Genomic DNA, 13,772 nt, shown 5'->3' with positions numbered 1-13,772 from the left:
TTGAACATAGGAAGAAGTGAACAGGCTTTCCCGAAAGGGTGCAAGATTCCTCAAAAATCCCAAAGTTGAGGGCATCGGTAATGTTTTGGAGCCATTCACGTTAGTTTTTTGGAGAGTTTCACGGAGTAGTCTATTAGAATAAAAATGCAAATACTGTACATCCAAGGTTTATCTGGTAGAAATCAAGCACCTTAAAACTGAGAGCACATCTCCAGAGCCAATCCCTTCTTACTGTAGAACCCTTCAGTGTGAGACTCTGTGTGGAGTGGAGTTTTGTGCATGCATGTGAGCAGCCTTGGAAAACTCCTACTTAGTTAATGATGCTTTCCATATCTTTCATTGCCCCACTGCAGAGCTATATCACAGGGGAAGCAAGTTGACTTGATCCTAAGATGAATGAAGAGTCAACAGAATTGCTTATCGAGGGATATTCAAGCCCTAGTAAAGAAAAAGAAGGAGGCACATATCAGGTATAGGCAGTTAGGATCAAATGAGGTGCTTGAGGAGTATAAGAAATGCAAGAGAACACATAAGAGAGAAATCAGGAGGGCTAAAAGAGGACATGAAGTTACCCTGGCAGACAGGGTGAGAGAGAATCCCAAGGGTTTCTATAGCTATATTAAGAGCAAAAGGGTAGAAAGAGACAAAATTGGTCCTCTTGAAGATCAGCATTGTCATCTTTGTGTGGAGCCGAAAGAGATGGGGGAGATCTTAAATGAATTTTTTGCATCCTCATTCACTCTGGAGACAACACACAGAGACTATAGAACTGAGGCAAAAGAGTAGTGAGGTCATGGACTATACTAGGATTACAGAAGAGGAGGTGATGGCTGTCTTGAGGTGAATGAAGGTGGATAGATCCCCAGTGCCAGACAAGGTGTTCCCTAGGACCTTGAGGGAGGCTAGTGCAGAAATTACAGGGGCAGAGATATTTAAAATGTCCTTAGCCATGGGTGAGGTGCCAGAGGACTGGAGGATAGCTAATGTTGTTCCATTGTTCAAGGAAGGCTCTAAGAATAAGCTGGGAAATTATAGGCTGGTGAGTCTGACATTGGCCGTGGGTAAATTATTGGAAGGTATCCTAAAGGGCAGGATATATAGGTATTTGGATATACAGGGCCTGATTAGGAATAATCAACATGGCTTTGTGCATGGTAGGTCATGTCTAACCAATCTTATAAAGTTCTTTGTGGAGGTTACCAAGAAGGTCGATGAGGGAAAGGTAGTGGACGTTGTCTACATGGTCTTTAGCAAGGCTTTTGACAAAGTTCCACATGGGAGGCTGCTCCAGAAGTTTAAGTTGCTTGGCATTCAGGATGAGGTAGCCAATTGGATTCAACATTGGCTTAGCGGGAGAAGCCAGAGAGTGGTAGTAGATGGTTGTCTCTCTGATTGGAGGCCTGTGACTGGTGGTGTGCCGCAGGGATTGGTGCTGGGTCCGTTGTTGTTTATCATCTATATTAATTATTTAGATGATAATTTGGTAAACTGGATCAGCAAATTTGCAGATGACACTAAGATTGGGGGTGTAGTGGACAGCGGGGAAGGCTATCAAAGTTTGCAGCATGATCTTGACCAACTAGGAAATTGGGCTAAAAAATGGCAGATGGAATTTAATGCAGACAAGTGTGAGGTGATGCACTTTAGGAGGACAAACCAGGGTAAGACTTATACAGTAACTGGTAGGGCTCTGAGGTGTGTGCTAGAACAAAGGGACCTGGGAATACAGATCCATAGCTCCTTGGAAGGGTGTCACAGGTAGATAGGGTCGTAAAGAGAGCTTTTGGCACTTTGGCCTTCATAAATCAGGGCATTGAGTACGGGAGTTGGGATGTTATGGTGAAGTTGTACAAGGCGTTGGTGAGGCCAAATTTGGAGTATTGTGTGCAGTTCTGGTCACCTACCTACAGGAAGATATCAATAAGCTTGAAAGAATGCAGAGAAAATTTACAAGGATGGTACCAGGGCTTGAGGACTGAGTTAAAGGGGAAGGTTGAATAGGTTAGGACTTTATTCCCTGGAGCACAGGAGAATAAGGAGAGATCTTATAGGGGTATACAAAATTATGAGGGGTCTAGATAGGGTGAATGCTTACAGGCTTTTTCCCCTAAGGTTGCGTGAGACTAGAACTAGAGGACATAGGTTTAGGGTGAAAAGTGAAACATATAAGGGGAACCTGAGGGGGAACTTCTTCACTCAGAGGGTGGTGCAAGTGTGGAATAAGCCATTGGAAGTGGTAGAAGCAGGTTCAATTGTAACATTTAAGAGGAGTTTGGATAAGTACATGGATGGGAAGGGTTTGGAGGGCTATGGTCCGGGTGCAGGTAGATGGGACTAGGCAGAAGATCAGGTTGACATGGACTAAGATGGACCAAAGGGTCTGTTTCTGTGCTGTAGTACTCTATGACTCTATGACTGTTTGCGGTGCTAGTTCTTATTGGTCTGTGGCCAGAGCCAAATTAAGCTCCAGGCTTCATTTAAATGGTGCCAAATGTATCACCATCCATCTCTAATTAGGGTTAGTCAGAAACTGCATGGCCTTATGCTGAGCAAGTCAGATTGGAAACGTGGAATGTGATCTGACTGAGGGTGGGTAGGATTGGGAAGCCATGACTGTGTGTTGGGTTGATACCTCAGGTCAAAGAATTCAGTTTTACCTGGATTCAGAAAAATAAATGACCACTTTTCCGAACAGTTTCCAGTTATCCTTTACAAATCCCTAATCAATCATTCAACACTTGATAGATAGAAAATGTGCAGTTAAAACTGCACACATTTGTATCTGATTTTCTCATTCAGATTCTGTTAAATGGTGCAGGAATCCAGCTTTCCCATGAAAGGTTTCTGACACCTGCTTTGGGATGCAGGTTAAGTTGACCGAACAAATGTGGTGCTCAGCGCATTTCTGGCACTGTTTGGGTGTGGCAGATCATGAGGCAAACTTCAGAGGTCTAACAGTGATGTTACATTGGAAAAGTAGATGGCTTCATGTTGAACTTTACCCATAGTTTCTACCCCACACTGTAAAGACCTATTGATTACTTACGTTTCAGTTACTTAAGTTTATGATGATTTGACCTTCTTGAAAGTGATTAAAATAATAATTATGCATTGCTCTTCTGAGGTTAAATGTTGGATGATTGGTACAAGAGGAGAGAAGCAGGAGCAATCCAAGAGCAGCTCTGTAACTCAAAATAAGAAATTTCAGGAGTGGGCCACATAGTCCCAAAAACCTTCTCCACCACTCAGTAAGATCGTGGCTAATCTGATCACAGGCCTAAACTCCACTTTTCCGCTTAATCCCTATAACCCTTGATTCCCCTATGTCAGCTTTGAATGTATGTAATGACTCAGCATTTACAGCTGTCTGAGGTAGGCAACTCCAGGGATTCACGTTTCATCTCAGTGTTACGTGGGTATCCCTTAATCCTTAGTTCTAGACTGCTTCACCTGGAAAACAGCACTTACAGGTAGTCCTCACTTAACATTGTTTCATTCGTCATCACTTTATTGTTGTGTTGCAAACTACTAGTGACTCAGGGTTCATTTATCATTGCCTAAACCCATCCTTGTGTCATCACGTACATCACTTGGTTTTACTGGGCAACAGTGCTCAGCTGCTCAGTCGTTGTTCTGAGCTCGGAGTGTAGCACCAGACGGGATACTCACAAAGGTAGGTTCCAATGTCCTCAGACTCTCAGATCATTGTTCCCCACTGCCCCACCCAGTCACTTACCTTCTCCTGACCCTGCCATTGGCCCAGAAAAAGGATCCATTTCGTATTGTTTCACTTCAGGTCACAGTTTCTAGAAGTAGAACTGTGATGTTAAACAATGATCTGCTATCCTCTGTCAAGACCCCTCAGGATCTTATATTTTCAATAAGGTTACTTTCTATTCATCTAAATTCCGGAGAGTAAAGACCCTTTCAACTTTTTCTATCTCATAAAGAGACCAAACCCATGTGTAGTCCTTTAGGTGTGACCTCACTAAAGCCTTCCACCTTGTAGCAAGACTTTGAACCCCATCCCTCTTGCAATAAAAGCAAACATTCCTTATGTATATGATACAGAGGATTATGTTAAGGGTCTGCTGTGCTTACAACCAATTATGAGGCTTGCTTTCTCTACAGGGTGTGATGCAGGATGTGCAGATTCTGGTGATGCCACAAGGATATATCACTCAGTGCCCAGACCTCAATCGAAGTATGTTTAATGAATCTATTAACTGTATATATAAATGTGAAAATGTATAGATGTATAGAAGAGGTAATCAGAACCAAAACTAGTAGTGCTATTAACTTGGCAATCATGGCTTATCCATCAGTCGCATAGTTTTTAAAGCCAGGAGTGAAAGGTTATGAAAGCCCTTGGCAGTAAAATGCACTCTTATGTTTTGGAATAAATACTGTATTTCATAATCTTGTTTATTTGTGGCTGGAAGATTTCAGTAATTTAAACTGTCTTAAAAGCAGATATGTTATGAATTGGAAAATAGTGTGAATGCACAATTTCTGAAAGACTGCAACATGGTTTGAATAGTAGATTTGATAATCACTTGCTGGTCAGCTGAAAAGTTGACCTTTCTCCTTCAACAGTGTTGAAACTATAATGTATGTCCTTAATTTCTGCCTTTTATTTCTGATTTTTACATTCCTGTTTTCCTGAGGTATTGGTTTTCATTCATATTTTTTCTTCTCTAATTCTTGAATTCCACTTTCACATTTTAAGCACTTCAGTTGTCTTATTTCAGCTTGTCCAACATGCAATGACTTCCATGGACTTGTGCAGAAGATTATGGAGCTCCAAGATATTTTAGCCAAAACCTCAGCAAAGGCAAGTATTTAATAATGGTGAAAATGATTAATTTCCGCAATTGTTGGTATAAATATAATTGACAATACATCCTCAGGCAATTTTTTAGACATCCTAAAGAGTTTTATGCTTTCTGTTAAATGAACGCCTGGTGGAAGGTTTGCAAAAGGTTCCCACATTAAATGAGATGAATTGTGAGGATTTTTTAATGTTTTGGTTGAGGAGGAATATTAGCCAGGATGTTGGGGGAAATCGCAGTTCACTCTCAATTAATTTGAATGTTAGTGTAATGACATGAATTCTGCTTAGAACTGCAGTAGTGTTTGCAGAATGAAATACAAGAGCACATTCCATGCTTTATTCAAAAACATTATGAATTAATAAAACAACAAACACGTTTTGGTTCTTATGTGATGACATGATAAACACCTTCCTTTGGGTTTCAACTCCTTGTGGTAAATGATTCAATTATCTTCCTGGTTAAATTGTTTATCTGCAGTTACATTTGAAATCATTCATAGCAAATTATAATGATTCTATGAAGTCCGGCTAACCTTTCCTAAGTCCATGTTGTCCAGGCCAAACCTTATCTCTTGGCAGGAATGAGAAATAATTTATTTTCATTTAATAAGCATTTATGCCTGACATAAGTTAGATTGCTCAGGATTCAATAAAATAGACTTATTGTTTTAATTATAAATGAGAGTTGTAAGATTAAATGAAACTGAGTTGCAACAATTTTGAAGCCTAGTTTGGGAATGATGCCTGCCAAGGATGTCAAGGATACCTGCCATCCTGGCCATTCCCTTTTCTCTCTTCTGCCTTCTGGGAGAAGGTACAGGAGCTTGAAAGCCTGGACAACCAGACTCAAGAATAGCTTTATCCCTACTGCTATCAGACTTCTGAACCCATCACTTCTTTCACATCCCCCTTTCCAGTGAAGCTGCCACATTCCCAGACTCTTAATTTTACTTCTCTTGTTATTGTTACTTTAGTGTTTCTTTTTGCACTCCTTCAGATTGCACCACTATCTTTGCACCATTCTGTTGTTTTACACATCGCTCTATTTATTGTTGTATTTATTATTACTGTGTACTCTGTGAGCTTAATGCAAGCAAGGAATTTGATTGCACCCTGGTATATATGACAGTAAACTGATCTGATCCGTTTTGATCTGACATGATCCTGTGATCAGCAGCTCTGAAAGCTCTTCACTGAGCCAGGTGTGTGGAAATCCTATCTGAGGGCATCTTCAATCTGCTCTACAGCAGTATTCATGATGCCTTCTTTCAATATTTTAAATATGATCCATACAATATATTGTGGCAGATGAGGTCAATAGAAGGATTATTAACTGGAAATGATTGCACTAACAGGCATTTATAAAAGAAAGACATCTTTACAGAAGATATTTTAAATGTTATGCAACATGGGAATTAGCTTCCCTCATAACACATAATTACTCACTCGAAAGAAAGTTATAAAGCGTCATAATGACTGTATATAAATCCATACACAGTTATCTTATGCCGAGAAAAAGATGAACAGTTTGGATCAGTGTTACTGTGAGAAGAGTTGCAAGGTGAAAGACAGAGTCTACAGGGAGTCAGTGTACTGGACAGATGGCTGTAAGAACTGCACTTGCAAGGTACCTCTCAATTCCATCTCTCTTACCAATTCAGATTGCCAATTCTTGCTTTGTTCTATATTTTCTATTTTCTATCATTCCACAGAGTAGATGTGGAAATACTGAGGTAGGCATTAGGAATCAGACGGGGATTGTTAAGTGTTTTGGGGGAAATTCTCTTCTCCCAATGGGAATAATTTTCTGTAAGTCACAACAGGTACCTTTTACAGAGCACCTTTGATTTTGAAAATGCTCAAGATGCTTGAGGGTGGGGTGAGGGACTGATGAGAGAGGGTGGGGTGGGTGGGGCCAGGAGAGGGAGGGATAAAGGACTGGATGACGAAATAAGAACAGAAAATACAGGAAATACTCAAAGTCAGGCAGCATCTGTGGAGAGAGAAACAGAGTTATCACATCAAGTCAATCAGAAAGATTATCAACTTGGAATGTTAGGTCTCTTTCTCTCTGCACTGATGCAACTCAGTCTGTTGAATATTTCCAGCACCTACTGTTTTTATTTCGTTGTTTAACTCTTCATTCTAGTCCAGCATCAGCAGTTATTTTTGCTTTACAATTGGATAATGAGATTTGATGCAAGCTTTATGGATCTTGTAAAGAACAAGTCAGAAAGATGGATAGCATCAAGGAGCTGGATGAAGAGAATGGTGATGAGTTAATGGAAGTTCTGTCACTTGTTAAGTGAACCATGACACACAAAAGCTAGAGTAGGGTGACTGAAGGTTGCAGGAGAAGATACGAAATTGAAAAAGGGTGGGACAGAATCATACAACATTTGATTACAATTGGACAGTGGACTTTGTTGCCATTCATGACCTCATTTCAAATGTCAATGAGTACATTTCATAGCTACTGATCGGATATGGGAGGCTAATGGAGGGCGAGTAAATGGGTATTAATGCATAGCAGGTCAGTATGCTATCTGTACTTTAAATCTGATTCTCAAGGCCAATTTATGGGAACCGTGTTTCAGAGATATAAGAGAAAACAATGTAAGAACATAAGAAACAGGAGCAGGAGTACGTCTGTTCTGATATTCATCAAAAGATTAGTGTTACTGTGATCTTCTATCTGAATGCCATTTTTTTTGCACATTCCCTGCTTTCTCTTATTGGTCTTTGCTGTAAATGAACTCAACAACGGAGCTTCCACAGCCCTCCGAGCAGAATTTCAAAAATTCATCACTCACCCACTGAGAGAAGAAAGTTCTCCTTCTCTAAGAGTCTACCCCTTTTTCTGAGACTGCAAACCTCCAGTTCTAGACTCCTTGGTGTGAAGAAACATGGCATAACATGAGCCACCATCAACTGTGAGTTCAAACAAGGGCTTCAATCTACTGAAGTCTGGTTCGGATTGTACCATCAAGAACAAGAATCAAACTATTTAATTCTCTGAGTTCAACCCCGTAACAGCAGATTTCTGCTGAGGAGTTAATGCAGCAGTAGTTCAAAACTCTCAAGTCAGCAAGCAATGTACATTCTGCTAACAAAATCTAGCCATTTGAGCTTATACAGCTTAAATCTAGCCATCCAGCTTTTCCAACTGCTCCATGTGGTGAAAAAGACTTATACTGAAGTTTGACCTTGTAATTTATTTGGAGGGTGCAGCTCAGAGCACTTTGTTTTTTCCCTCATGTTTAATATTGCTGGGGTACTAGTACCAGAAATCTCACATCAGATGGAAACTACACCAGAAAAAAAGCTAATCTCCTTGTGATCAATACATTTAATTTTAGATGTAACAATTAAACACCTGTCTGTGAATAATATGGAAATGATCTGTTAATACCAAGAGAATAATTGCAATGCACAATTGGCCAGGCAAACCGGAACTAAAATATGGGAAGATCTAAAGCATATTAGGTCACACGTCAAAATCAGTGGTCATTTTTAACATGCCTAGAGTTCCATTTCTTTGAATCTTGTACAAGAGAAGCAATTGTTGCCGATATTTCCCCAGAGATTCTGCCAAAACCATTGTCAAGGATTGCCGTATTATATCCTTTTGCACCAAAGAATATAATCTTGTAGAGTCTTAGAGCAAAACAGAATGAAAACAGGGCCTTCGGGCCAACTCAGCCACGCTGACCAAGTTGTCTACCTGACTTAGTCCTATTTGCCTGTATTTGGCCCATTTCCCTCACCACCTTTGCTATCCATGTACCTGTCCAAATGTCTTTTAAATGTTGTAATTGTACCCGCCTCTACTACTTCCTCTGGCAGCTCGTTGCATATACCCACCACCCTCTGTGTGGAAAAAGTTGCCCCTTAAAATCTTTCCCCTCTCACCTTAAGCCTATGCCCCCTAGTTTTAGACTCTACCCTGGGAAAAAGACTGGGACCATTGACCTCATCTGTGCCCAATATGATGTTATATACCTCTACAAGGTCACCTCTCAGCCTCCTACACTCCAGGGAAAAAAGCCCCCGTCTACCAGCCTCTCTCTGTAACTCAAGCTCTCCAGTCCCAGTAACATCCCTGTGAGTCTTTCCCGCACCCTTTCCAGCTCAATGACATCATTCCTAAAACTCTTCTCTAAACTTGCTCCAAAGGTTCAATAACAGAGGACATAACGTTCCTAGCAAATTCCTGGTGGGAAGTTTCGACATTCTAACCAGATTTAGCACATTCTTCTTTCAAAGGGTGCTGAATCTCTGGAATTCTTTGCTCCAGGAGGTTGTGAAGGCTAGATTATTGGGGTTATTTCAAAAGGAAATAAATAAATTTTTGAAAGATTATGGAATTGAGAGCCATGGAGAACTGGCACAGATGAGGCCTAGGACAGATCAGCCGTGAGCGGCAGTGCAGGGTCCAAGCCACCTTTTCCTGCTCCTATGTTCTAATGTTCTTAGCAAGCATGGGCAGCCTACTGGTATGACAGGTAGTGTAACTGTCTCATAGCTCATGCACCCAGGATCAGTCCTGATTCCTGGTGCTGTCTGAATGGAGTTGTTCTGCCTGACAATATGCGTTCTCCTATGTGCTCCTGTTTCTTCCCACATCCCAACGATGTGCTGGTTGTTAGGTAACTAGCTGCTGCAAATTACCCCTGGTGTATTAGGTGGTTGGTGGGATGATTAGTGGGGTGTTAATGGACATGAATGAGAGAGACTAAGTTGCTGGGACAATGAGAATAAATGAGCCAATGAGATTGCTCTGTGAGCTGGCACAGACTTGACAGCCTGAATGTCCTCCTTAGATCCACATGAATAACATGCATTGTAAAACGGTTATTTTGAAGTATAAAACAAAACTATTTCCTGCTCATCTAAAATGAGAAAGAATTTCATGATGAAGTTGTTCAAAACTCTCTAAATTAGATTTCACAATTCTGTATTTTTTGTTGTAATATCATCATTTCTTTGGAGCTTGACATGCAAGAGATTTACAGGAAGCTTGGTCTATATCAATCAGCCATAAGTTATTTTAGTGGTTAATAATTCAGCAATGTTGACAGCTAACAAAAACAGTCTTAAAATAACATTGCATTATTTTCCCAGAATGGAACAGTGCGGTGTAAGAGGCTGATCTGCCCCCCTGAGAATTGTCCTCCAGGTAAAGCTCCTGTCTATGTGGAAGGCAAATGCTGTAAGGAATGCCAACGTGAGTATCCTATACTGTTATCTACTGTCAGGTGCTCTTAGGTGTTCATTCATTATTTCTTGAAGAGTTGAAACTCACCTTCTTCATCAAAACAATTTTATTTCAAAAAGGTTAATTTTGATCCAATATTTAACAATAAACAGAGGCTATGAGTGGTAGAGAAACATTGGAGTCTTGTTTTCCTTATGACCCACTGGAGAATTGCATAGTTTTTCATTCGCAGCCATCCTGACATACTTCATGATAAGTTATGTGCAAATCAAGTATGTGAGTTCTCAGATAAGCATTCAGAAGTGGAGTATGTGCGTTCATCAATTTTATTTTTTTTAATGATTACAAATGTGTATTTTGTTTAAGATTGACCTGGCTAAATTGCATATGTAATCTTGAGACATGTCCCTCTTCCTTGCTTTCTATGTTGTCTTTGGGGCTTGGTTGAGTTCCTGTAATTCCTTGAGTCACATCATTGGCTTTGACATCCAGCCTCCTGCTCTTTGTGACTCATCTATGAACCTCAGCCTGTTTTCTGTGGGGAATTAATACACAAGGAGCACGACTACTGCTGCAAATAATAAGAGAAAAAAACATTTAATTTTATATTAATGAATAGATTGAGTCCTTATTGTTGGATTCTCAGAAATGTTTTATATTGGAGATTCCAAAATGTTTTACAGCTTTGAAAATGCCTTAGAAAACGCAATAGACAATTTACGCACAGCAAGATCCCACATTGTCCAGAAGGTGTTCTTTTAGGAATGATAATCCACTATCTTTGTTTGGTCTGGTTTATATATGGCTTGACTCTAAATCTACGGCATGTTTTTGAAATGGCCTAAAAGTGACACCGATGCACCAAACACAGACTGTAATGTTTCAGGAAAGCAGCTCACCAATAACTTCTCAAGGGTAAATAAAGATGGGCAATATATGCTTGCATTGTCAGTGATGCCCTCATCCAAGTGAATGAAAGAATCATCTTTTAGTGATGTTGATGGAGAGAGACCAGAACACTGGAGAATTCCCTTGTCCTTACATGCAAAACAGTGCTCGGAATCTTTCGGATTTAACTAATATGGTGCATTTGATATTGCCAGAGGATCCTGTCTCAAATTGTTTCCTATTTGCTCATGACTAAATAGTCTTGATAATAATCAAATAAGATTTTAGGAACTGGCAGTATAATGTGTAAATATCGCTTTTACAAAGTTTATCAATGAGGGCAAAACAGTAGATGTGATTTACATGGACTTTAGTAAAGCCTTTGACAAGGTCCACCATGGGAGGCTGGTTCAAAAGGTAAGAGCTCACGGGATCTAGAGCAAGTTGGCAAAGTTGACTTAGCAATAGAGAACAGAAAGTAATGTTAAAGCGTTGGCGGAGCGGTTGATTGTGTGGAAGGTAGTTTAATGCTGCAGAGAGATATCAATGTTTTGGTGAAATAAACTGAGAAATGGCAGAATTTAATCCAGACTAATGTATGGTAATGCATTTTCAGAGTACTAATGAGACTAGGGCATACACCATGAACAATTGCATTTTAAGGAGTATTCAGGAACAGATGGGCCTTGAGGTAGAAGTCCATAGATCCTTGAAGGTGGCATTGCAGGTAGACAATGTGGTTAGGAAGGCATATGGGATACTGACCTTCAATTGTCGGTGCACTGAATACATAAGTAGGGAGGTTATGTTCCAACTTTATAAAACCTTGGCTGTAGTATTGTATGCAATTCTGGTCACCAAGGACTAGGAAGGATGTGACAGCATTAAGGAGGGTGCAGAGGAGATTCTCCAGGATGTTGCCTGGGATGGAGCCATTCAGTTATAAGGAGAGATTAGAGAAGTTGGGTCCTTTGTCCTTGTAATGGAGAAGGCTAAGTGGGGAGATGATTGAGGTATATAAAATTATGAGGGGTATAGACAAGGTCGACTGCAGGAAACTTTTCCTCATATCACAAATAAATAAAATTAGAGGGCAGGTTTAGGATTAGGGGGAAGAGATTCAGAGGGCACATGAGAGGGATCTTCATCACCCAGAGAGTGGTAAGTACCTGGAATGAATTGCCTGAGAGAGTGGTTGAGGCTGGGTTGCAGACAGCATTTAAGAAGTGTCTAGGTGAACAGTTAAATTGTTTAGACATAGAAGGCTAAGCACCAAATGCTGGACAATGGGGTTAATATGGAAGGCTGTCCACTAGTCGGTATGGATGAGTAGGGCTGAATGGACTGTTTCCATGCTGTATAATTCCAGGATTCTATGATTTCATTGCACTCTGCTACAGAACTGAATTAAGTCTACTTTCTCATGGAATCTAATCCCCTCATCTGAGAGTGTTCCCCACACAATATCAATGAACCTCCTGAATTGATTTCCTTAATCTTCACTGACAGTGTGTCATAATCAAACAGGTGATGGTGAAAAAGAATTAAAATGTATAGAATGTCATCAGACAATGTGATGTGTGTGCTATAGGCAGAATAATTGATGGGAACCTTTAATGTCGATTTTGATCCAGCTGCAACATTTGATAGCTCTTTGGTGTTTATCATGCAGAACAGTCAGTGAGCTGCCATCCAGTGTCATTTATTATTATTGGAATAATATTGAACCAGTGGAATCTGCAGATTAATCCTCAACCAAATAGATTAGGGCACATGAGCTCTCAAGTTCCAGGTTCAGTTCTATTTCCCAGTTGACACAAGATTCTTTCAACATTTGCAGGCGTTTGCAAAAAGTGTAAATCCTTTCTGCTGTTCAGAAGTTCATCCCTCATTGGCATATTTTTCTGGTTGCTTTTTTTTTTGTTCATCATGACTCCTGTAACAGATCCCAATATTGAACTCTTAATGCTCAATAATAATTCAGTATCTATTGATGAAATGGGTTTAGGTTCTGTTGCACTAAATTGCTTTTGCACCCCACATGAGCTCAATGCCTCAGGCTGACACTCCATTACAGTACTGAGCATTTTCTGGTTAATGTGCTATCTTTGCAAGAGGTGGAAATGGATCGACCACCCGCACCACAGTCTCCACTTATTTCCACTCCAAAATTGCACTGAGGTTCCCTATACAGTATATCATATGACCGCACTTTGCACATGACTTTTTCGCTGATTTTCCATTCACTAATCTAAGGAATCCTGCCAGTAAGTTGCGGCCAAGATGCCAACACAATCAAGGACCCAATGCCACCTTATTTCCACCAAACAGTTGAAGTTGTCCCATCATCTATTGGTTTTAAAGGGCAGCAGCAAGTTACAGTCCCACCACAGGGGCTAGCAAGAAGAGCGGGAGTACTCGTTTCCTCAGATAATCTTTTTACAGCTTCCATAGTAAATTGGCAGAGTAGATTGTCCATCTGTGTAAAACCTTCCTAATTTCTGCCCCACTGTAATCAGAAGGAAAAGCAAAATGCACAGTTTCTACAAGGCCAGCCGATTTGCTCCACTAGTACATCGCTCAAGCAACAAAGGTGAAAGTTACCCCCCAATTTTTTAAAAAGGGGTTACATTGCCATCAACTGGAAGAATTAAGAATAGCATGCATTATGCTGCATTGGGGCAATGTAACACTACTGGCTCAAGTGGTAACACTCAGCAATCTTTATAGACGAGAAAGTTTACATGTTCAGCTATGCAATCCCCATAAAGATATCCCACGTATTTGCTGGCAACAATTAGAAAACAAATAATAGTGATAAAAGAGTGAAGG

General features: G+C 40.3%; 1 protein-coding gene across 1 annotated transcript in view; it reads left to right on the top strand.

The window, feature by feature from the left end:
• The window catches only part of LOC127578292 (protein kinase C-binding protein NELL2-like), a 201,367-nt gene that overhangs the window by 38,104 nt on the left and 149,491 nt on the right, over positions 1-13,772 (top strand). The window contains exons 6-9 of the mRNA XM_052030139.1: positions 4,132-4,204; positions 4,752-4,834; positions 6,333-6,461; positions 9,959-10,061. Coding sequence (XP_051886099.1) covers positions 4,132-4,204; positions 4,752-4,834; positions 6,333-6,461; positions 9,959-10,061 — 388 coding nt within the window. The remainder of the gene's footprint in view (positions 1-4,131; positions 4,205-4,751; positions 4,835-6,332; positions 6,462-9,958; positions 10,062-13,772) is intronic.

This window comes from Pristis pectinata, chromosome 15, assembly GCF_009764475.1.
Source record: "Pristis pectinata isolate sPriPec2 chromosome 15, sPriPec2.1.pri, whole genome shotgun sequence".
In the NCBI taxonomy this organism is placed as follows: domain Eukaryota; kingdom Metazoa; phylum Chordata; class Chondrichthyes; order Rhinopristiformes; family Pristidae; genus Pristis; species Pristis pectinata.
The sequence above is the reverse complement of the archived record's forward strand: the minus strand, read 5'-3'. Positions and strand labels throughout refer to the sequence as shown.